The sequence below is a fragment of the Pelmatolapia mariae genome, linkage group LG3_W, assembly GCF_036321145.2.
Source record: "Pelmatolapia mariae isolate MD_Pm_ZW linkage group LG3_W, Pm_UMD_F_2, whole genome shotgun sequence".
Taxonomy (NCBI): Eukaryota; Metazoa; Chordata; class Actinopteri; order Cichliformes; family Cichlidae; genus Pelmatolapia; species Pelmatolapia mariae.
The window spans coordinates 85302798-85327325 of record NC_086229.1 but is presented as its reverse complement, the minus strand read 5'-3'; the positions used below and the strand labels follow the sequence as shown (position 1 = coordinate 85327325).

General features: G+C 42.7%; 2 protein-coding genes and 3 non-coding genes across 10 annotated transcripts; 3 read left to right on the top strand and 2 right to left on the bottom strand.

Annotated features, from left to right (window-relative positions):
- Positions 1-290: 290 nt before the first annotated feature.
- Positions 291-7950, bottom strand: tmem179ba (transmembrane protein 179Ba). 5 transcript variants are annotated; one of them, XM_063470149.1, is made up of 7 exons: positions 7689-7950; positions 7122-7257; positions 6160-6356; positions 5358-5495; positions 4666-4744; positions 1471-4340; positions 291-1163 (listed from the first exon to the last, which is right to left on the bottom strand). In XM_063470149.1, exons 2-6 carry the CDS (start codon positions 7218-7220, stop codon positions 4158-4160), a joined length of 696 nt encoding a protein of 231 aa, XP_063326219.1. In that variant the 5' UTR covers positions 7221-7257; positions 7689-7950; the 3' UTR covers positions 291-1163; positions 1471-4157. The 5 variants fall into 5 exon arrangements, with proteins under 5 accessions (XP_063326219.1, XP_063326218.1, XP_063326220.1 ...); XM_063470148.1 differs by having other exon boundaries at positions 291-992; XM_063470150.1 differs by having other exon boundaries at positions 291-992; positions 7122-7242.
- Positions 3895-3976, top strand: trnas-gcu (transfer RNA serine (anticodon GCU)). The gene has a single exon. It is a non-coding gene; the product is annotated as a tRNA-Ser (tRNA).
- Positions 7951-10646: 2696 nt separating the features above from the next.
- On the bottom strand, positions 10647-22167 carry prox3 (prospero homeobox 3). Of its 2 annotated transcripts, none has more exons than XM_063470146.1 (6): positions 21811-22167; positions 16059-17935; positions 15832-15939; positions 13634-13746; positions 12955-13060; positions 10647-11275 (listed from the first exon to the last, which is right to left on the bottom strand). In XM_063470146.1, exons 1-6 carry the CDS (start codon positions 21926-21928, stop codon positions 11102-11104), a joined length of 2496 nt encoding a protein of 831 aa, XP_063326216.1. In that variant the 5' UTR covers positions 21929-22167; the 3' UTR covers positions 10647-11101. The 2 variants fall into 2 exon arrangements, with proteins under 2 accessions (XP_063326216.1, XP_063326217.1); XM_063470147.1 differs by lacking the exon at positions 21811-22167 and adding an exon at positions 19833-19950.
- On the top strand, positions 14374-14447 carry trnai-aau (transfer RNA isoleucine (anticodon AAU)). Its single transcript has one exon. It is a non-coding gene; the product is annotated as a tRNA-Ile (tRNA).
- Positions 14659-14732, top strand: trnai-aau (transfer RNA isoleucine (anticodon AAU)). The gene has a single exon. It is a non-coding gene; the product is annotated as a tRNA-Ile (tRNA).
- Positions 22168-24528: the final 2361 nt, after the last annotated feature.

Genomic DNA, 24528 nt, shown 5'->3' with positions numbered 1-24528 from the left:
CGTTGTTCCTACTCGTGTCCCTTTACCTGATCACAATCTCTAGCTCGAGGGTGTCACAGTGTACTGATGTGAAGAACATTTGCTTTTGGTTCTCAACTGGTGCCGAGCTTCATATTCACCTCTGCCCACTGAAATAGGACCATTTCAAGTGATCTTTGCTGAAGGGGTACCGTTCTTTGTCTTCACGCTCAGTCTAATTAACCTAACCTGCACAATTATATGCAGGTTAGTAGATCAAAGAGTTTGCATCAAGCTGAAAAAACGCTCTAAAGGAGACATGTGGAGACCAGTGTGTGTGGAAATCATTTATTTGATGTGAGAGGAGTGAAGTTCAATTATGTGTTTACAAGGAAAAGACAGAGCTGTAGATAATGACAAAGTGCTTTTCCCCTCTTTCACTAAACTCCGGGTGAAACTCCTTTCTTTGTCCTCTGTATTACATTTTTCAGGGTAGGATAGTTTCATAAACATGGGTCTGCTTGAAGTTATACTCTCGGGTTTGTGGGAGATGGATTCAAATTCCATCTCATTCCTTAATTTTTCCCTTCATTGTCTTGCTGATCCTTTTATCTCTCTCCTTCCTTCTTTCTTTTGTTGTCTTTCTCCCTCTATCCTCAGACCTTCCTTCCTTTATCTAAGCTGCTGATCAGTTACTTTAAATGGGATGTTGCATCACAGTTCATGACTTCACCATCTTCCCCCTTCCCTCGTTTTTCTCACAGCTGCTTGCTGAGTTTACGCGCCTGCCTCTCCCTGGCTTCAAAGGCAGCCTTGGTGTCTTTCAGCTCTTCCAGCTGCCGGCGGATTAGAGCCATGTCGAGCTGGGTGGCCTCGCACTGCTCCCTCAGGGCGGCCGACTCCGTCCTCAGCTGCGCGGCGGCGACGGAGAGCTGCTCGCTGCGTTCACGGCACTGCATCTGCATCCTCTTGGCGTCAGTGAGGAGGGACTCCACGCTCACCGCCACCGAATCGCACTGGTCGCGAGACATGTCCTGAGCAGGGATAGAGGGATGGATGGAGGTCAGGGGTCAAACCTGAATGGATCTGAGTGACGGTAAAGCTGGCGGTTGAAGGGCTCGCCCCTATTTAAATCTGAGATTTAAGGACTCAGCTCTGTTTTACAGATTTTGTGCCGTCTGATTTGGCAGTAGACTGGAGCTTTCCTGCCAAAAACACAGATAAAGTGAATCAATAGCTGGCTGTCAAAAGTCCAGCACAGATCAACAGGTTTAAAACAGAACATTTGATCTGTGGAAAGTGAAGTAGCTTAAAGAGGCTTATCATGGCTTAGCCTGCAGTGTCCACTGCTCCTCTCTATGTTTCTCTTTTATCCTTATCCATCTCCAAAACTCGTGCTTTTTCCCTCACTTTTTTGCTCTTTACAAAAACACTCATTTCTAAAATCACAGGTTGTTTTTTCTAATTAGCAGTCAAAGAGTAACAGCAAAGCAACATGTAATGATGTCTTACCACAGACTCCAAAATCAGCTTTATCTCGACCCTTGTGGTTTTCTTCTGAGACTCAGGTTGCAGGCAGGGCTCGCCGTCCTCCAGGGTGCTCTATCCTTCGCTCTTTTTTTGCTGTCGATTACAGATTCCTGTGTATATATACTTTTAAAAAACCTCCAGAAGACCCAGCTATAGGTGCAGATGGTGGAAGTGGCTGTAGAAGCTTGTTTAACAGGACCACTGGTGATTCTTTTTCCCCTTTGAAGTGCCAGTACGCTCTTCACTTCCTTCAGTTCCCCATCTGTGTCCGTCTCTCCAGTGTCTTCCTCCTCTCTTCAGTGAGGATTAGCTGTTACCTCAGGCTCAAGTAAGGTCAGGCAATCCAGAGATTAGATAGTTCAGGAAAGAAAGAGGGTGACGTGTTGTAAGAGCAGCTCATTGGGTCTATTTTGATACATCAGGGAAGGGGAAAGTAGCTCATTTAGACGCTCAGCCTGGAATATCAGTTCAAGTTATGCTTTAATCAGCTGTTGCAAGTCACCAGGAATGATTAGTTTGAGCAGTATTGATAGAATAATAGGTTTGTATAGCTTTTTCAGACAATAAATATCCCCCACAGTGGTCTTAAATGTATGTTTCAGGTCTCTTCTGGATGACTGCCCTGTTTTGTTTTGACACTGATCGAACACAGCTGAGACTTTTCACTGGACCACTGCTTTACAGAGCCGCTAGCTAGAAATGTTGGAAATAATTTCGCAGTCTTTCAAAATCTGACAGCCGGCTTCTGCAGGCAGCAACTACCAAACTGTAGGTTGTACACAGAAACACAAAAACACTATAAACATATCCCTGGTAAGCAGAGGGATAGTGAGAACAAGCGAGAAGATCATTGGAGCCTCTCTTCCCTCCATCACAGACACCTATCACACCCGCTGCATCCTGAAAGCCACCAGCGTCGTAGAGGACCCTACACACCCCTCACACACACACTCTTCACCCTGCTGCCTTCTGCCAAGAGATACTGGAGCATTTGGGCCAGACTGCGTAAGTTTCTTTCCCCCAAGCCGTCAGACTCCTGAACACTCAGTTCCTGGACTGACTCACACACACACACACACATCACTACCAAGCACTTACCTGCACAATCTCAAACACACACTTTCATAGATTAAGCTACTTTTTGCACAATGCTCAGTCTTTTGCACTGCCATTGTTGCACTTTTCTATTGCACTGTTGCGTCTGCATCGCTCTGTCTGGTGTTGCACTCTGTTTTGTTTTTCTTGCAGTTTTTGCACACTTGCACTTTATGTAGTCCTGTGTTGATTTTCTGTTATATGTAGCACCATGATCTTGGAGGAACGCTGTCTCGCTTCATTGTGTACTGTACCACTGCACACGGTTGACAATAAAGCCACTTGACTTGGTGCAAGTGAATCTTTATTTATTATTAGCCACCAGAGGGAGACATTATTCAACGTTTTCATATGCCTGTTCCCCATGACAAACATGAGCATGTCCAGAAATGTCACAAATAAAGCGCAGCACTGCAAACACACAGTCAGATGTAAGAAGCACACCTGACTGAACATCAGGCCTGAGCTTAGAAAAGGTTAGAATTTCAATTTTTTAACATCTAAACGTTATTTCCAGTGTTCAGCTTACAGTGCCATCAGACGGTGGCACTGTAAGCTAACTACCTGTGGTCACCAACAAATGTTTCAAGTCAAATCAAAATAATTCATCAAAAAGAAGCATACTGAATCAGTGTGGATGAACCCAGCAGCAGGTTTCAGCAGAACAGCCTGAGACGCTTCTTTGGTTAAAGGTTGTAAAAGTCAGTGTCACACAACAATCAACAGTCAATCAATTTGGTTAAAGATTTGCATCAGTGGCAGTTTGGTTTTTTTCTGAGTTGAAAAACAAACAAACAGTGAAACGTCTTCCTGTTTTTCTTTTTATTTCTTTTTAGTTTCTAATGACATAATCACCACACAGATCAATAACTAAGCGATCTTTAAAGCCACGTGTTGACACCTTAAACTTGAAGACAATGCAGTGTTTTAGGATTTTACAGTCAACAAAAATAAAATGTGTTAAAAATGTCTATGGCAGATTCAGATTTTGTGAAATTAGTAAAAAAAAAAAAAAAAAAAAAAGTGTTTTATGTAGAAAATTCTTAGACTTACTCGTCAAAAGTACAGCTGAGCACAGTTAAATTATAAAATCAAACACCCTCCCGTTCGTTGGCTGTGTAAACAAACCCAACAGAAGCTCGCTCTGAATAAAAAACAGATAAGTTTCTGTGGAGTCCGAAGACTTAGATGTGACGCGGCGGGTGAGATGTGGGAAATGGGTAAATTCAGTACCAGCGCCTGACAGCGCTTCAGTGTTTCCAGTGTGTCCTGACACAGACAGACAGGCTCTGCATGCTTGTGCATTCAGGTGACGAGGTGGCCGAGTGGTTAAGGCGATGGACTGCTAATCCATTGTGCTCTGCACGCGTGGGTTCGAATCCCATCCTCGTCGAGTGGAGTTTTGGTTTTGTGGCGCTTTATACATACTGTTAAACCCAAAAACTAATATCTGTAAAACCTTCCACGTGTATTCTCAAAATGCTGTTCACTGAAATCCTTAAAACACTTCATTTAACCTTTTTCCACACCTGCTCCCACTATGTGCTTTTATAACCTCTCGCTCACACCCGTTCTCACTGAGGCCTTCCAGGACGGTTGAAAAATGGCTCAGTCTCTTCGGGCGTCACACCCGTCTCCCCGAAAAGGCTTCCAGTTGGTGCCGCTCCAATCAGCTTGGACCCTGAGCCCCGACGCCTCTGGATGATCACCAAAACCCCGATGATGAGCCAGAAGAAGAAGTTGATCCACACAGCCGTCTGAGAAGGAAATAACATGACACGCAAGATGTACTGGAGGCTGTTTTACCTAAATCTGAACACACCAGTATGGTAATCCTCTGATTTCAAATAGTCCTTCAGTTCTTTTTATCAGCTGCTACAATATAAAGAAACCTCTTACATTTAACATGATATGCTAACTTTGACTACATATCTTTATTCATGGGTTTTTGTAGTGTTGCAGGGCTCCAGTTCATAATAATGCTTATTTATGTTAAGCATTACAGAAACTGGCAATGTAGCTAGTATGTGTGGACCATGTGACTCCAGCCAAAAGCATAAAATAAGTGAATGAAGTACCGACCTCAGCTTTGTGTAGACTGCTGTAGAACCTCTCTCCATCAAGTGGGTTGGCCCATTTTTCGGACTGGGCTTTTTCACAACTTTGCACACAGAAAAACACTGAGCATTAGACAGTTTAAAAGAAATCTGGGGTTATGATTTAATTCATGATGGATTTGTCTTATATGAATTTAGTCTTGATTATTGGTCACTGATTCTATGAACAAATAGAAAAACTGCAGGCAGTTTTGTCAGAGGAAGCAGTGGAAAGCTGCAGTTATAGCACATAAATAACATCAAAGTTACTGGAGCTCAAAACAAGCAATTAAAAACTAACAACACCATGCACGTCTTTGCTTCTCTTTTAAGTGCTCGCCCTTTCAGAGCATTATAGTGTAGCCAAGGATGAAAAACTGTGTGCTGATGACATTTTTAAAAGGAAAAAGGGCATCCTGAAGGACAGACACAGGCCAAGTGTAAAATAAGTAGATGGTTATAACTAAATCTACCTTCATATGGTTTCATAGAGAGCTCTAAGAGAAAGTGGGCGGGTGGTAAAGGGAAGCTTTGGAAAGGAGAAAAAGGGAAAAAACCAGAAAGCACGCAAACACAAAGTGACGCTCGCTGGCTTTCAAATGTTATTTTCATTTTCATATGCGAGTGTTGATGAAAGCGTTTGGTCCTGTGCCAGGTGTGGATGAGTGCAGGTGTCACCTGGTAGTGTTGGGAACGTTTTTCATGACAGACGAGCAGAGCGTGTCGCGCCCGATCTTCAACATGCAGCCCGTGACGAGCAGGAAGAACAGGAAAACGCCAGAGACGGCAATAATCACGTTCATCCACACATTCTCCCTGTGAAGGAGCAGAAAAAACAAACAGATAAGAGCGTGAGAATAGCACTGTGCTCTTTAAAGTGAGGCAAAACAGAAGAAGCATGTGTTGTTTCAACCTTTGGCCGAACGAGGACAGGATGTCAAACTACAAAATGCAAGCTAATGTGTGATTGTGTCGCCATGCCGTGGCATGACCCATGCATTTCTGCTTCTCTGTATCAGCTCTGCAGCCTGTACCTTCAGATGAGACTCTGAGAGTAAAATCCTAATAAAACCGCTGTGCAGACCTCCTCAAAGGAACAGTTTTATTCTGTGCTTCATTGCTGTGGCGACACACGATTTCACTTTAAGTTCAGCCTCAGGAGCTACTTAAATGATGCCAGTTTATACCTCAGACTGAGAAAAATTCAATTTTTTCCAAATGTATTTGTAGCTTCTTTTGCTTGTGTTGGCTACAGAGAACAATGTTTACATGTACACTTATTTTCCTGTATAATCAATAAGTTTAAACTAAAAATCAACCTAAAAGTGCACGCAGACATCTGTTAAATGACAGAGCAGGCCAGCATTTATGCAATATTTGGAGGAAAACATGGACGATAAAAATTGTTTTTAAACCCACACACACACACACTGCAACTCTGTGCTTTGTCATGAAAAACACACATACAGCGTGTGGTCACCTTTTGAGTTCCCCTTCGCTGCAGAAAGTGTACACCCAGTACACAGACAGAGAGAAACACACCACTGCCACCATGATTGATATGGCCGACACAAAGTAACACAAAGAGGAGGATGTGAACGACTGGACTCCGATGAGTTTGGACGTGGCATTGTAGCTGACCGCTCCGTACAGCATACAGTGACCTCCGAAATTACCCTGAGGAAAAAAGAGAGACAGAAGGGGGGGGGGGGGGGTGTCACTAAAAGGCTTGAGTTCCGCTTCACTGTTTCAAGCGCTTTGCTGGATGCTACAATAAGCGCATCAACGGTTGCATCTGACTTCTATAAATGAGCAGCAGGGAGCCTAATTGGGCACGAGAGGCGTCTGGGTCACATGATGAGCAAAGCATCCGAACTAGAGGTACAGTTAAAAACCTGCGCGCGCACACGCACGTTCACAATTTCACGTGCATATCACGCATTTCCGAGCGTCTGTTAAGCTAACACAACGAACAGTTGTTGACACACAACAATGCTCGTGTGACACTTCGCTAAAAGTTTGTGGTACATTTTTTGAGAAGTAACTTCTCCGATATCTACAGTCAAAAAATATTAAAAATATGGAGAAATTAGAGTTGAAAAGCCGAAGGTCATGACACAGTGGGCTGGACTGAAAGTGGAAGCGCGTGTCAGTTTTTTAATCCCTCGCGCTGCTTTTAATTACCGTGTAACACCCAGAAAACTGCGCAGCTGTACGAAATCAATTATAGTAGCTTGAAAATATAAATTTGTAAGACACTGTATGCTGAATTATGGTTAAAGGATTTTTCTTCAAAAAATAAAAAAATAAAATTAAGAAGTTTGTTTCTTTTTTGCTAAACTTTCTGGGATAGACAAACGCACTACAAAGTAAGTCCACCCGGAAGAGGACGGGTACAACATGTAATATATGGAGCAGGTTAGTAAAACTTAGAAAAGTCACCTGGACGATGGTGACAGACGCTGCGGTAACAATCCCACAGACAAAACAGCTGATGTAGAGACCCCACTCCAGCACCAGTAGCCAGGCTAACGCCATCATCCAGCAGCAGCTTAGTCCGCGTCTGCAAAGAAAATAGCTGCCGTGAAGGTAGCAATAACAAGGCAAACAACTTCCGGTTAGTTCCTTCATAATAAAACACCAAGCCTCCAGCAACCACGATTCGCAAATATTAAGAAGACAGTGAGTTGATTAAAAACAAAGCAAGGCAAAGTAGTAAACGTGTCTGGGTTAGTCAATAAAAAAATACATGAAAATGTTTTCCATTAAGATTAACACGTGTCAGTTTTTTGTTTAAATAGACTGTACTCTTATTCAACCGCAGACTGCCAGAACATTGTGGACAAATTGAATCAAGAAATAAAGAAAGGTCTCATATACTTGTCACGACCTTGTCATACGTCTCAAAAACATAATTTAAAACGTTTTAAGCCTGACGTAGCTTCAGCTGGGTTATATTCTGGAGGTAAAACAGTTTGATTTCCGGTGATATTGTATCTTTTTTATTACCTTCACCCGCAGTCAAACAGTCCAAAGTGAAAATCGTACGTCCGAACTCTCTTCTCGATATTAGTTTGAGCAGCAATAGAAGCTTCCTCTGAGTTTCACCGCAGCGCGTGAATGCGTAAAAAATAGCTTACTTGTCACACGTGGACACTGCTTGTCATAAAGGCCGTAGATCGTTTCTCTTCGCTTAATCAGTTGGTTTCATCCGATGACCCAGAAAGATAAACTGAAAGTCTGCAGCTAGACATATGTGTAATTCACTCATGTTAACGCCTATATTTACGCAATAATTATTTTTTATTATGCGGAAGCAAATACTGCATGTTTGTATTGTCTCAAATATGTAGATGGTTCAAGTTAGTCAAAGTCTGAGGTTCTCGAGGATTAGGAGGTATGAAATGTTAGAGTTAGACACAGTGTGTGTGTGTGTGTGTGTGTGGTGCTTCCTTCCCAGAATGCTTAATGAAACCTTGTGACTTTGTGTCCTGTGACCATGTCATTTTTATAGGGTATATGTCAAGCATTTTAAGCCTGTCAGATTCACCTCTGCACTAATAATAAGCTTACTAATTCCTGACACATAGCCAGTCTTACATCATTCAAGGCTGACTAGAAATAACTGTTTTCTGTAATAACATGCCACACAATTTCCAATGATATGTCATTAGAAAGGAGCTTCAAAATTATGAATCAGCCCTGTTAGTTTTCATAGGAATTGTTTAAGTGATTTACACCACTGGGTTACAAAAGTAAGTAGAAAAACAAATGGTATGTTGCAGAAGGTATTACAAGACAGAAGGTAATAAACTGATGAATGGATTACTAAATAGAAAGAAGAATGCTATACTGCAGCAAGGATTTTTCATAAATAATTCTTAAATGTGGACAAAGAAAGTCTTGCAAATACCAAAATAATACTACTATGTTGAGAATGTAACTTCACTTAACTAGGTGACTGGACTCATTGTTGGAAAAAAAAAGTAGACATGCCAGTGTGAGTTTGTGTGTGTGTGCTGCTGTCTCAGGAGGCTAGACTAAGTGGTGGGCAGAGCCATCATAAAGTATTAGTGTCAGTGAGCATGTGAAGGTGTTTTTAGATTGAAGCCTTAATGCATGCTGGCACAAATGTTGGACCCCAGGACCCAAACACTAGAAAGCTTCAGTTTGTCTATGTGTGTATCCAAAAATCATCACACAAGCCTTGTATCTCTTTAATTCATGATAAGTTTAAACATCAAAATTCACCAAAGTCTGAACGAGGCACAGATCTACAGTAAAGAATACACTATGTACAATATAAAATAGAGGGACATAAAAGATTACAACGCAAAACGAAAATGTAGGAAACATGCACTTAATAACACGTCACGGATAGGTCGAGGCTGTCGGTCGACATTTTCTTGAAGAGAAACCCATCTTTCCTCGAGATAAAAGTCATGATATAGAGCGGAGAGAGTGAAAGTTTCCCCCTTTTGGAAAACAAATGTTGATATATACTGTATATAATTATATATACTTATTGTGCAAGTGAACTATTTAGATTAGCAACACTTTAAAAAGAATTCAAAAACATACGTAAATATATCAGCAATAAGAGCACATCAAGGAAAGAACAAAACATTAATTATACTGTTTTAAATTCAATATAATGTCCCTCTTGAAAGAACAGCTGTTTTGATTTGACTGCATGTACAAAAGCTTGATAATAATTTAATACTGAACAGAGAGATGAGAGGCATACACAAGCAGCAAAAAAAACCAAAAAACCCACCGACCAGATTGTGCCGTGAAACAAGATCAACTTCATTTTGAAAATCTTAATCTTTTGAACTTCGGATGAAACGTGACGGTATGATGTTGTTGGAGAGAAAATAAAAATAAAAGATAAAATCCTGATGGAGAAGCCCACACACAAGGCAGCGCTAAAAGGTCATTTCATGATGAACGCCCCCTGAGGGAGGGCAGCCCTGAAATGTTTGAGTGTGATTGTTAAGTACTGTTTGTGCGAGATTGTTAATCATCGCACAGCAACATCACTGCTTTATATTTAAAATGTTTAGCAGTGATTTTCCGAGTAGGAACACTGCTCATTGGTGATGAAGCCAGAGGAGCCGGTTACCTAATCTTAAAAGGTGATGCGCGCTCGGACTGCGGACTGTGTGTCAGAGCGAATTTGAAGCAGGGACTTTTCTGGTTTCCAGCAGTAAGAACAGCATTCTTGCTCAAATTTGGACAACGCATCTCAAAAGGATAGCTATCTCGTGGTAACGCACAACAGCCACCATTTTTCTGTGACGTTTCTAATAGAACAGTCGATTTCAACTCTGTGGGATTTCCAGTCACGTGTCATCGCACGTTGTTAAATATTCCCTCGTTACAATCATTGTGTTTGTAAGGACGGATGTAAAGGTTGTCATTTTTTTATGAGACTTTAAAACGTTGTTTTAAACCTAAATATGATTTATGGCAGCATCCTAGAAAGTGGTTCTGGCCCTTAAACCAAACCAGCTGGAGATAATTTATCTGAGCGTAACCACACCTCCAGTTCTCTGTCTATATGTGACCCCCCCCCATTGCAACTACAAGCTGTTTGTTCTTGTTTTCTTCACTTCTCATTAGTACAGCGGGATTTGCCCAGCCCACGGGTCACTGTCAGTCCCCTCTGAGGCCTTCTCTAAACCACAGCCTCAATTCATCCTCAAGCCATGTTCCATTATCTACCAGAAATGCTGTCAAACCTAAAATGAGGATGTGGTCCCAGCTAATGAAACAGCAACTGAAAAATGAGCGGGGAAAGCAGTGCTGAATTTGAACCCTAACCCTCTTCAGTGAAGCTGAAGCTTATGCCACCAACAGACCTGAAGCGTCTTATCATGAACGTTGGTGTTCTTGGAAACTGGAAGCTTTGTTATGTGATTGACTTTTGCGTCAATGTCCACACTAAAAAAAAAAAAGAGTCTATTTGTTTCCGTGAACATGAAGTCCAAAAATTGTATTTTGTGTCTATTTCACAAAACTACTGTGAGAGTGTGCTTTTAATAATAGCTTTAGATTTCATTCAAGCAGCTGGCTGCTGAAGAATGTTTGGAGAAGGAATTCCTGCTCTGTCCATTTTAATTCAAAGGTATGGTCACGTTCCTTGATAAGTGCGGTCACAAGACTGCAGTACTGAGGGTTTGCTGCTGAGCCTGTATACCAAACCTGCCTGTCAGTATGAGAAAGTGTATGTATTCCTCTGCAAGTCAGTCAAAATGCTGTAATAGTTCTAAATGATCTTTTGGATGGTTACATATCAGTTTGCGATGCCTGAAATGTACCAATTTCTGAATGATTTAATGCACGTAATGCCTTGTTTTAGTCAAATTATGTTTGAGCATGCATTTGTGCACATGGACCAGATAAAAGTTGTGCAATCATTAGCCAACTGGACAACCTGGCAGCCTGAATGCATCTGGTAGAGGACTGTCAAGTTTACAGATAATTTTGTATATTCCTTTCTTCCAGCAGGGGTCGCTGTCTCTCCCCGTCCAAATGGCTGAGTAAAATTCTCTCAGAGCCACTTCAGACACCTCGATGAACCTCTCTGGAACCTGCACACAAAAATATGAATGTCAAGGAGGAAATGTTTATTAGGAAGTGTTCTGGAAGAGAAAAATCCATTTTCACTTTAGTTTAGCATCTGAATCTGTCAGTCACATATCTATCTACCTTATCTATAAGAACAAAGGGATTTAAAACTGAGAAACTTGTGTTTTTCAGTGAATGTGAGGTTTTGATTGTCTCTGTACTTTCTAAAAATCTCATAAGCATTGTTGAGCAGTGAATAGTTTCATAGCCTTCACAGGAAGAACATTACAATACCTGTTATTATAATGTGCATTTAGTGCACCCTCACCGGTGTTGTCACTCACTTTGGTAAAATACAGACTGTGATTGTCTCTGATTCCACTGTTTGTCTGAACGCGCCTGTCAAAGCGGACAGCTTTATCACAGCATGTAGAGACTTCTCGTTGACTATGCACAATGACATGAGAAGAACTGTTATTGTTTATAAATGGACCTATTCTTTCAACACTATGACGGAAAACACGTTAGAAGCGAACACGATCTATTCACGGCTGAACCGCACATAACTTTAAGCCGAGCTGAGGTTCAATCAAATAATAAACTCACAAAAATTTGTGTAGGTGAGAGTGACTTTTCAAACTCGAGCAACCTTGTGACTTTGTTTTTACGATCACAGAGGTGATTTTCAGCGCTGCCTGAACGTTTTCCGGGATACATTGTAGCCATAGTAGTTTTAGCGTTCTCAATACCTTTTTAAATCCAATGACGTCTGACAAATAGCAGATCACCTTGGGTGATAAAATTAATCATCATCTGTAGAATTTGACACTGTGAACAAATTCAGTCAAAACTAATGTGTGATGATTGTTTTATGATACTGTGTGTCCTTCAGTAGGTCAATGAGATATAACAGTGCTTCATTTTCTGTTTCTTTTTCATGCACAAACTCATACAAGTAAAATTATTTCTCTGCTCACTAAAGGTAATAGCACATTACACAAAATAATAACCCCAAGCTCCAGTGCTTTTCATTTCAGCGGTGTAGTATCTTTTTAGTGTATATCTTCATCTTTACGCTATACATGATTTATTGAGGTTTATTTCCTCATTAGACTTATCGGCTGCTCGGAGCTTACCAATTAATATCAGATCAGGACTTCATTCAGAGTCCAAGCAGCAGCCATATCTGGCAGTTTATTGACCTCTGAAGAACAACACAGCTTGAGTCCTGCAATATTCTACAGCCATCCTCACCTGGTGTGCACTTAATGGGACTTTTATTTGATTTTCAATAAGATTGGCTGAGTACACGCATTAAATGTTTTTAAGAACTGTTTGCTCAAGAAGGTCAAACAGCTCAGATCAAATGATCTTAACTCAAAGGACCGATGAGCTTAAGAAAATCAGTAATGGCTTGTGTTAGGCATGCATGTGAACCTTGAAAAGCATTCCAGATGACAATCTATAAAAGATATCAAAAACAGAGTGCAAGTTATCCTTCAATACATGACCCAAGACCGTGACACTGTAGACAGCACTTTAACTTGATTGGCATTTTCTTTTAAACACAGGAGCACTGCATAAAGATCCATAATCCATTAGCGCTGTACTTAGGGCTGAGCAGTATTCACATCCCCACCCAAGGACTGAGTCCAGTCATACAACCGGTAGGCTGAAAGCTGTAACTAGAGCGTCTCCTCACCTGGTAGATGTTGCTTTTATTGTAGTGCATGTTCAGTATGCGGTAAAGCTCCGTATCACGTCCCACTCGCAGCTGACTCTCTCGGCTAATACGAGGTGCACCATCCCTGTGTTACAGAGACAAACAAACTCATTTAAATACGCTCACAATAAAAAACCAGAGAAGAGAACCATGTATAATTTATATAACTGATATTCAGCTTCAGTTTGTTTCTGACTTTTTGCAGTCATGTTTTATGCCCATTGCTATTTGTTTTACTCGCTACCATCATGAGTTAGCATCAACATGGCCACAGTGTCTAAACACCTGAGCACTCACAGACAATAGCTGGTTATAAAAAAAATCAATATTTTTATCAATAAGCCTTTCCGACCTCTTAAATCAAGCGATATAAAAAATGCAGACATCTATTTCTCAGTTGCAATGGTTTGTTTGATTAGAGCAGAACTGAATCTGTCATGGAGGAAACCATGATGCTTCATGTGGGTCCAAAGTCAATCATGCGATGTGTGATTCTCTATTTCTAAAAAAAGTTATATATGATGTCTGATGTATAAATCAGACTTTACTTCAGCTCATCTAACAGGGGCAACATGTTCACACTCATAAGGCCACTGAAACAATGAAAGTATTGCAAATAAAATGAGTTTAACATGAACCAGTGCCAACCCAAACCAACCGGGTGAGAGCCTCGCGGACAGCCTGGCGTGCAAAGCGCTCCATCTGGATGTAGAAGAACTCTCTGAAGTTGCTGAACCATTTAATCATCTGGGAGGTCACACAGCGATTAAACTAGACCATGGATGACAGGAGAGGAAGTGAGCAGGTGAGGACAGCAAGAGAAGAGTGCTTTTTTAAACACTTACAATGATATGCTAAATTAACCTGACTTGAGCTAACTTAATTGCACTTTGTTTGTTATGTCAAATTACATTCAAAAGACATTGTATGCCCCCCCCCCCTTTTTTTTCCCCCTTAGTGGTCATTAAAGTATGTGACCTAATCTAATGTTTTCTGTTGACACAGACTCCAAGAGGAGAAATAATCTCTGCAACTCCACACTGTTTATGCTTCTAAATCACTGTAAGCTTGCAGATTGTATCAGATAATATCACCTTATTAAGAGATACCCTGTAATAATAATTTATCGCAGCATATGCATTTTTAAGTGCAGCATGGATGTGAATTAAAATAGCATTTGTTTTATTCATTGAAACATTTCACTTGTTAGTCATATTCAGAGATAGGCACTTTCTTGGAGAAGTAGTTGTAACCAGTAGGCTAGTTAATATTATCATTATTTCAGTAAATGGGGTAACTGCAATCTAACTTCCAGTCTATTGGAACCTGATTGAAGTATGGGAACAATAATATCTGGGATGCAGTCGGCCATATTTGACAGTTTTGGTGTTTACACATGGCCGGTTAGCTCAGTTGGTTAGAGCGTGGTGCTAATAACGCCAAGGTCGCGGGTTCGATCCCCGTACGGGCCATGTACGTTTTCAAGCAGTTGAGCAACTTTTGCTTTTCGCTTTATTTGCAGAAGAAAATCTTATTAAGATGAAATGAAAAGCACCTCGAGCTTTGAGACCCGACATGTGCAACTGTGACATCAGCTTTTTAACTGTTTATCCGCAAAATTTTCCAAAAATAACTCGTGAGCTGTGCAACTCTGGCCTTGCTTCACTAACACTGCTGCAACATGGCCGGTTAGCTCAGTTGGTTAGAGCGTGGTGCTAATAACGCCAAGGTCGCGGGTTCGATCCCCGTACGGGCCAGTCCTGGATTTTGTGAAGCACCAACCACTACATATGTATAATACACTATAACCTGACACATGCTAACAGACTGTATCTATTAGTAGAGAGTTAATAAAAGAAAACTGTTATAATACATCAAATCAAACCACACAGTAATATGGGTACATTACTCCTAAAAGACAACACAACTGAATTTATGTAGTAATGAAAGATTTGAATAAATTCAAGATTCTTCAAAGCAGCAGCATTTGCATACTTTTGGGGGATTCATGTTATCTGAAGCAGCGCTGCATCATTTCAAATCAAGATCTTGAAGATGTGCCTCATTGTCTTGTTAAAAACAAACAATGTAGCTACGAAGTGCAAACCAAACACTCGTTAAGTGCTGTCTTCAATTATGAATGAACTGCTAACAGCGTAATCCGAAAACCCCACATGATAGCAACCACACGCACACATCATCTATTCATCTTAGACAAAGGAATTGAGGTTGGAACCCACCACTATCAAATTTGGACTCACCAGCCCACAGCTGAGATATCCACTAGTCTAATGTCCATCCTTTGTCATGCTTACTTAATACTAAATTGTAAAAAAATTAAGAAGTACAAAATTCTTTCAGCAATTTGACCCAAACGCCTGATAATTTCCTCAAAACAGCTAATCTTGAGATTCTAGGAAGCAGTGTGATGGGCACTAATTTTAGGGGCCGTTAACTGGAAATTTCAGAAGCTTTTAAGTCTCTGCAGCAGTGATAACTTCTGGTCCTTCTTCCCTCAGTTGTAAACACCACGCCTGTTCGAAGAAACCTTTAAAGTCTTTGTAATATATGGACCAACTCACATTCATGTCTTAAAGAAATGCTGGACAGTCAATTCTCCTTCCTTAGTCATAATATCCAATACTACAGCAGCCAAACTGGCCTAATTGGCATTGCATAGTTGTGACATCTTCCATATTGCTCTAACAATGTAGAAAATGGTCAGTGAAAAAAACCAGGTGAGCAGGTGTGTAAAACGCAGTGGCTGATATACTGCCGTGTGACTTTGAGGCGTGTTAAAAAATAATCACTTTGAAGTGAAATTGTCGTTCCAGCACTGAGCTGGTGTACACACACCTTGACATCAGGGAAATACGTCTTGAGCGTGTTGGAGCTGGGATAGCGAGTGTAGAAGAACATGAGCTTGGCTTTCTTCAGATGGCAGGGTGACAAGCCCTCCTGGGTGTACATATGAGGTGAGTTAAGGAGATACATGTCGAAACACACACACACACACACAAACACACACACACACACACACAGCTCTCATCCTCATTCTTTCAAGCACACTGACAAAAGGATATCCCCCCAGCAGTCAGGTAGAGCTCTCCTCCATCCATCCCTCCTCCTCGCATGCCCCCATCTCCCCTCATCACTCGGTCCCTCTCTCTCCCCCCGTGCGCGTGGCGTGCAAGTGACGGGTCCAGGTGGCCGAGCAAGGGGAGCGGGGGGAAGGAGGGGTGAGACGATGGGTGGGAAGAGAACTCCAAGAAAGGGTCAGAGTTCAGGTAGTCTTTGCGGGATGACGGGAGGTGGGGGAGCTGAGGGTGGTGGAGTGAGCGGGAGAAAAGCTGCTGCATTGAGTAGTGGAGCAAGGGGAGAGGGAGAGGAGGGGGCGGAGGCGGGGGAGGAGGGGGAGGCGCAGGGAAAGAAGATGAGGAAGTAGAGGAGGAGGTTGAAGACGGGTGGAAAGAGGAGGAGGAGGAGGGATCCTTGGGCTGAGAGGCTGGAGGCAAGAGGGGAGGGTGAGAAAGGGGAGGAGGACGAGACAAAGAAGGGTGGTGCAGGGAGAGGTTTGGGTGAGAGGGATTGAGGTGAGTGGGGAGAGGTGGGCCAAGGAGTGGGTAGGCCTTTCGCGTGTCAGGTGACCTTTGAAGAGTCAGTGGCATCGCTAATTCGGACGGTTCAGTCCGACGGGGTGGTCGGGGGGGCAGGGCGCTCCCGTTGCTCATCTTGTGGAACTGCTTCTCTCTTTCTCCGTCCTGCCCTCTTGTTTTGTCCTCCTTATCGCTCATTGTTTCTTCTCTTCTTCCTCTCGTTAACAGCCCCATCCACACTGCCTTCTCCTTCCCTCCGTCACTTCCCGGATCAGATGGGAGAAAAGAGATGGCAGCGGGAGGAGAGGAAGGAGCGTAATCGGTCATCTCGGTGTAAAGGCGGAGAACTCGGTCGATGACCCGGGCCACAGCGCTGCCCAACTCCAGCTTCAGTGCCGCGGCAAACTTCTGCCCTCCCTCCTCACTCTCGTCATCTATCCCGCCATCCCAGTCTCCTCTGACCAAACCTCCGCAGTCAAGCCACAACCCTGATCCCTCCATCACACCCTCCAAGTGCAACCCTCCTCCTCCTCTTCCTCTCTCCATCCTTCTTTCTCTGTCTTTTTGCAGCTCCTCTTTCCGTTTGTGGAAGCTGTCGAAAGGGGACTCGGAAAGCAGGGAAAATGATTCCTTTTCCATCTCTCCGCCATCAATGTCTTCCTCATCGTACATCCCTTCTGTCATGTCCTCCTCCTCTATTAGCCCTACATCCTCTTCCCTTCCATCAGCTCCACCGCTGCTTCCGTTTCTGCGCTTCCTTTTCTTCTCATCCTCAGCCATGTGCTTTTCCCCAAAAGCTCTCCACACTTTCTCCTGCAAAGCCTGCAGTCTCTCCCTTGCCTCCTCCAGCTGTTCTTTCAGCTCTTCCCTTTCCCTTCTCCTCTCTTCCCTCCCTCCTTGTTTGCCTCCCTCATCGGCCTCTCCATCCCTCTGTCGGTTCTCCAGCTTCATCCTCTTCACTTTCAGGATGTCTTGATTCCATTCGGCTGCGAGGGCCGCGTCATTGTGCCTCTTCTTAACCCCGAGCAAGTCGTCCTTTCCCTCAATCGCCCCCTCATCTCCCCCTTCCATTCTTTGCTCCACGTGTCCATCCCTCTCTCCTTCATCTTCCTCCACATTTCTGTCCTCCAGGTGTCTGTGTGTGCTCAGGCTTGTGTTCAGCAGCCCTCCGATCCTCCTGGGGCCTCCACCTGGCTGGAGGAGATGGTGGATCAGTGGAAAGCCGGGGGGTCTAAAGGCAGGAGTAAGGCGGCCAGCATTAGCCTGAGGATGGATTCCAGCAAGATCTGTGGAGTTGAGAGTTGGAGCAAATGTATGTATCTGGGGAGCAGAATCATCAAAAAGATCTGTGGGTGAATCCATGGCTGTAGAGAGGCAGAAGGGACACAAAGAGACACAATAAGGATTATTATTGCTGCTTTTGTGATATTTTGAGTAGTAGCAAGTGTTTTGCAGCCAAATTAAGTTAATACATGAGGTTAAATTTCATTAAAATATACCAATAATTAAGATGACCATAGTTTTGTGTGTAGTGCTCAAAGTGCTAAATGGTTATATTTAGTATTTAATTTAATATTTCAAGTTCAAAACAGAAAAGAAACCGTTTTTAATCAGAGTATAGCATTACATCAGTCAACCTTGTTGGATAATGATATTGATTATAGTGGAAATAATAAGATAACCCAATTTCCCTCGGGATGAATAAAGTATAATCAATCAATCAATCAATCAAAACAGGAATGGTTTTACAGGTGGAAGTCACTGACATGTTTCCCTTCTCATCTTTTCTGATTGTTTTTCCACTAGTTTTGGATTTGGCTAGTGTCAGTGTGAGGTTGCACGGGCAGTCCAACTCCTCCAGAATGGCGTATCAATACCTCCCATTGCCAGGAGATTTGCTGTCTCCCAGCACCATATCAAGAGTATTTAGGAAATTCCAGGAGAGGCAGTTACTCTAGAAGAGCTGGACAGTGCCCTAGAAGGTCTTTAACCCATCTGCAGGACCGTTATCTGCTCCTTTGTGCAAGGAGGAAAAAGATGAGGACTGTGAGTACTGCAAGAACTACAAAATGACCTCCAGCAGGCCACTGGTGTGAATCTCTCTGACCACACAATCAGAAACAGACATCACGAGGGTGACCTGAGGGCCTGACATCCTGTACTGGGCCCTGTGCTCGCTGCCTGGCAGCTTGGAGCTCAATCGTCATTTCCTATAGAATACCAGAATTAGCAGGGCGCCCTGCGCTTTTCACAGATGAGAGCAGATTCACCCTGAGTGTAGGTGATAGATGTGAAAGGGTCTAAAAAGCCGTGGGGAACATTATGCATGCCTGACATTCTCAGGCATGCATACAAGCACATGGGGGCCATACAAATGAATTCAGTACTCCGTAGGTTGATCATTTTCACTTACGTCAAACATGGCATCATTCATTTCTAACACATTACCCAGTCGATAACAGTATAGATATACAGCATGATTGTTTTTGAGCAGTGTACAATTGTGCTGGCGGGGTGTGGTTTCTGGGCTCAGTCACACGAGGGAGAGTTAAAGCAGTGTGTTTGGGGGAGTAGTGCCTGATGAAGAGAGCAGCAAACCTGTTGGGCATGTCTAATTAACCTCTCCTCTGACAGTAAATGTGGGGCCGGAGACGAGAAAACACAAAACTGTTAGCAGTGAGCCCGAGAGGCACAGAGAGAGCCAAAGATTGAGTATAAAAAGTGTGTGAATAAAACCGTGTATAAAACACACCTTTCTCACCCGTCCTTACTGGGGACCCTGTCACCAAAATTCTTACTGACACGACTGTATAAAGAAGAAACAGGTCTTACTAAAATGGTTTGTAGGGCTTTTTTATGTGGATTATCTGCTCTGGTTGCTTTTAATTTTTTTCCAATGTCATTTTTAGTTCCATTCAATTCTAGCGCACTGCAGTAAGGGCAAAAATCTCAGAGGCCGTTTTGGTTGCATAAATATCTGCTAGATAGCACTAAGGAAAATATTTCTGTTTATCTGTGACTACACTTGGTTGACAATGAATGAGTGCCCATCACAACGATATGGCTGGAACATTACCTGGACAGCAAAACAGGTCACTGGTCACAATCACTTTCACTTTAATAGCAAAAAGAAACAACTCCAATGTATTTGTATAGAGCAAAAACTAAACGTTCATTGTGGCAGTGTTAAAGAGAGTACATTTAGCTAGAAAGCACAGAAAAGATCAGTTTCAACAGTTATTCAGTTGGGTTGATATTTACATCAGTGAAGGAAGCGACATCCTGTGGCACCAACTAAGACCTAATGGAAGGGTTAACATCTGGCTCATGATCTTTGTCACATTTCGCCCTCCTCTCTTCAGGCTGTCCTTCCTGTTGTGCTTGAACGTGTGTTGTCTTAGACAGTGCAAGTATCAAAGAAAAATATATGTGAGAAAACTGAGGAAGATAAATGCACATAGATGTGGATCACGCACAATAACAGAAGTTTGGGAAAAAAATACAAAACATTTTATGGTGGAAAATTTAGGTGCTTGTTACACTCCCAGGCTAATGCTATACAGCTTCCCTACAATTCCTGGAAAAGGTCGTAAAGCAGAGACCAGTGAATGCCAGGCTTATAAACGACAGTACATCTCACTGTTTAATCAAGATCAAAAACACACATCCCAGTTCCTATTTTATATCACTGTGTAACCTCATTTCTGCCCCGATACCCCTTTTCCTTCCTCTCCATTCCTCTCTCATCCTCTCTTCCTCCTCTCTCTGTTATCAGTTCAGGCAGCTTGTTAAGCACTGTTTGATCAGAGTGTTTACCGTCAAACACACACATGAACACACAGACACACACACACACACACTTTTGCACAAAAGCAAAAGAGGCTTGAGAGAGGGCTAACAATGGTCAATGGTCCTTGTGGAGTGAAATAGAGTGAGAGCAGCATGTATGTAGTGTGTGTGCATATGCAAGTGTGTGTGTGTGTGTGTGTGTGTGTGTGCATGTGTGTGTCTGTGTGCCTACGTGTGCATGAGCAGTAGTCCTACTTAGCTTTGATAACACCGCTAATCCACTTCAGATGGATACACTACAGCTCACTGAACAGATGTAAGGACAGGACAGATGTAAGGACTGACAGAGGTACAGGAAAATACAGAAAATATGAACACACACACAAGGATGCACAAACGCAAACACACACATCCCAAAAAACAATAGCTAGACAAGATAGATAGATAGATAGATAGATAGATAGATAGATAGATAGATAGATAGATAGATAGATAGATAGACTGTTGAAACATGAAGAGAATAATCCTCCTATAAATAGCTAAATATCAATTATTCAAATGCCCTCTCCTCTCTACTATAATACAGCCCAGATGGCAAGCCAACCAATGGGCTTATAACAGGGACAGATTAGCTTTTCAAAGCCAGTGCAAGCTGCACAAAATATGAGCAATGACTATGAAAGCCATTAACCACTAGATTAGGCTTAAGAATGGTGCTCTTGGACTGCGGGAGCTGTCACTGGGTAGACTGACAAGAGCGAAAACACACATGAAACAAAGCACAGATAACGCGCTGGTATATGATCCATGTAAGTATGTTACATTGGAAAATTACATTCAAAAAGTTCATTTTCTAACATTCGAAAATAACAACACATTGGTTACTAAAATGTTCTTAATACTGGCTTACAACCATACTTGTCAAATGAAATTTCTTTTTAATTAGCGTATTTTTAAGCAGAGCTGTATTACTTAAACAAAGGCTGGATAAATGTAGCTCATAACTATGGATTTATACCATACAAAATCAAAGATATTAGCTAAGGACTTTTTTAATGTTATAAATTATTTGGGTCAGTCATTTTTCGGGGGCATTTCTTTTCCCCCTTCACATTATATTCTATCTATCTATTTGTGGCGTAATTATATCACTTTGAATAATTAATAGAGTGTTTAAAGCCTCCGCGTGGCAACATCTGCCGGCTGTGGCACGCGAATCCGCTTTGGCCATTCTGACGCACGAGCGGTCAGTTTGTGCGAGTGCGCGCGCGCCCGTTGTGCGTCCTGTGACTAATTGGCAGCGGTGGACTAATGTCGCAGTATGAAAGAAAACATAAACAGAGCGAGAGAGAGACGCGCAGCTCGAGCAGACGCTGACCTTCGTAGCTCTTCAAACGCCGTAAAATGTCAAATATGTAAGGCGGAGGTTTGAAGTTTAAAATGAACTTACTCTCAGTCACAGAGAAGAGCTCCAGCGGTTCCCCGAAGCCTTCCAGCCCCAACGGCCGTTTCTGTGCGCTCTGTCTCGGTTGGTTGTCTCCTGCTGTCACCGGACGGGCCTTGGACATCGGTGCGGGCAGACAGGAACCAGTCAGCAGGAGGATTCCTGCTTTTTCCCGCTTCCCTCTTCTCTGGATTTGTTCCGTAACTCTCTCAGTTTTCCCTCACTCGTCAAACGCCTCCTCTTTACTCTAGTTGTGTCACTGTGCAGGTTTTTCCTCCCTCGCCAATCCATCTATCTCTGGCTGGCATCAACCTCACGCGCTGCACCCGGTGTGGAGTGGCGCGCGGTGGGCGGGCGAGCGGGCTCGAGAGCTGTCCACTTGACAGTCCGGTCCCTCCCATGTTGGCAAGACCCCCAGTATACACAAACACACACACACACACACACACACACACACACACACACATACAGGCACTGTGCTGTATTAAATCGTCGATTCATTTGAAATTAATTGGCTTTTATATAATTCACGTAGCAGTTTGTGACAGAAGGCTACTTATCCACAGACGAGCCCATAAACATGTTAAGGGGAAATTACTCTGACCAAAAACCGAGAAGCATTTTTTCAGTTTGTGTTACAGTAGTGATGCCACAGACCTTCAGCAGCACATTCTCTGCACTGCAAAGGTTTTATTTACCGCCGACTGTCACCCGGTCAGTCATTAACAGTTTTATCTGACTACAGGAATCTGTCTGTGAGATTCAGCACCCCTGGGCATAAAGACAAACACAGCAGAGTATCTAAAGACTCTCTGTCTAAATGTATTCATTTTTAACATGTGGCAGCTTTAATCTGATTTTACACAAATTATGTGAATTTAACAGTGTAAATGTGGATTTATAGGATGCCTTTAAAATCATAGGTATAATATTTGGAAGCAGCAGTGCAAAGGTACCCATGTTCAGTGGACCACAATGGTCTTTTTTTTTTACAGATGTCCTTGCTCTACTTCAGCTTGCCTGCTTTAATCAACAGACACCCTGATAGCAGGGCAACATTTTGCTTTAACTTCAGCAGCACTTAGTAACCTGTTGCTGGGAATGTCACCCACCCAAACCCACCACTAAACTGTTCACAGGCTCTCCCCATGAGACCAGGGGCCGCTTTCAAACTGCAATTTTTTGTGTTAATTTTGTATTTTTTTTTTTTTGCGTATCCCAAGAATCACCTAAATCACGCCCCCCTCCCCCCCTTCCCCCAACACCTCTGCCTGATCCCATCTCTTTCTTTCTCTACTTCTGATTAAAACTGGTTATGCACTGAGTGAAAGGTCGCAGTTGTTATGGAAACAAGGCTTGTAACAAAAGCTGGACACATGGGTGCAGAGGGAGAGAAAGAGGGGAGAAAGATGGAGAGAAAAAGAGGGAGACGTATCTGAATAAACATAAACGCGCGGAGAGGAGGAGAGGGCAGGAAAGAGAGGTAGGGAGAGGTCTGAATAAATAAAAACATATGCAGAGGGAGGAGGAACGAGAGATGGCGAGGTCATGAAATAATGGCTCCATCTGCAATAATAAATAACAAAAGATAATGCTGGGTTTTTGTCATTCTAGGAAGGCGTTTGAGGAACAAAGGTGTGTGTGTGTGCTGTGAATGCGTGTCTGTGTGTGTGTTTGGACAGAGTGGGAGAATGCAATTGATAGATAATACATGGATCTGGTGCACAAGCTGGAGAATACTAAAAAGCACAAATTGTTCACAGAAAAGCGTACCAAAAAGCCTAAAATTGTGTGTCTGTCTGTGTGTGAGTGCCTGCCTGAACGTCATCTCTCTGAGGGCTCATATTATGTTAACCACTTAGACTAACATCAAACACTCTCTCTCACTCTCTCTTACACACACACACAGACACACACTCCGGTAGGAGCGTGAAGGTGCCAGCCATATAAATAGGATATCCCAGAGCGAGAGATAAAAAGGAGAAGAGATTGACAGAGAGAGAGGGATAGAGATTATATATTCAAAGGGGAGAAAGAAAGTGGTGAAAAAAAGGATGGTGGGGGGGAAAGAGTGAGTGAAGCGGAGAGGGCAAGAGCAGGAGGGGGTGAGGATAGATAGATACGAAAAGATCAATAAATGGCATAAAGTGTATGTTCATTGATTTAGTCGGAGTGAAAGAGTGATGGCGGGGAGAGACGAAATTAGAGGACAGAAAATGCTTGGAGCAGAGAGGAGGGCAGCGAGTGGGTGGCGAAGGGAGAAATAGATATAAAAATCTAATTAAAGCTGCATTAATCGATACTTTCATGTCAACAGTGGGTCAGATGAGTATTTTCAGTGCAAGAGAAAACCAATCATAGTGACAAAGTAGCAGAAAATGATCACCCAACGCTGCGGCTGCCCTCAGCTCTGCGCTGTCCTTTAGCCACTTTTAGCCAGTTGTTTTGGTTATCGGGCTCTAAAACATTTTTCTGGCAAGAACGGGAGGGGTGGGGGGGGGGGGTTAAATAAAAGCATTATGATAAACCTCCTGCTCAGCATCTCCCCAACTTAGCAACTATAGGTTGAGAACACCCTGGAGGATTTTGCAGGCACGAGTCAAAATATTTTTTGAACTAGTCCAAAAAGAGAAAAAGCAACTTACAAAAATCAGATAGCCAAAGTCAAAAAGGCCAAATTAGTGTGAGAAAAAAAATCAGCGAATGCAGGGTTGCATTGCTGTG

Bases quoted from the DNA above. Each gene is read 5' to 3' on its own strand.
- prox3 (XM_063470146.1), bottom strand. From the start codon at position 21,928: ATGTCCAAGGCCCGTCCGGTGACAGCAGGAGACAACCAACCGAGACAG. The intron at 17,936-21,810 runs GTAAGTTCATTT...GCCTCTCTACAG, and splicing joins GCTCTTCTCTGTGACTGAGA to CCATGGATTCACCCACAGAT. The intron at 15,940-16,058 runs ATATCCTTTTGT...CCTCATATGTAC, and splicing joins TCTACCTGACTGCTGGGGGG to ACCCAGGAGGGCTTGTCACC.
- tmem179ba (XM_063470149.1), bottom strand. From the start codon at position 7,220: ATGATGGCGTTAGCCTGGCTACTGGTGCTGGAGTGGGGTCTCTACATC. The intron at 6,357-7,121 runs GTGACTTTTCTA...TTTTTTCCTCAG, and splicing joins CGTCTGTCACCATCGTCCAG to GGTAATTTCGGAGGTCACTG. The intron at 5,496-6,159 runs GTGACCACACGC...GCTCCTTCACAG, and splicing joins AGCGAAGGGGAACTCAAAAG to GGAGAATGTGTGGATGAACG.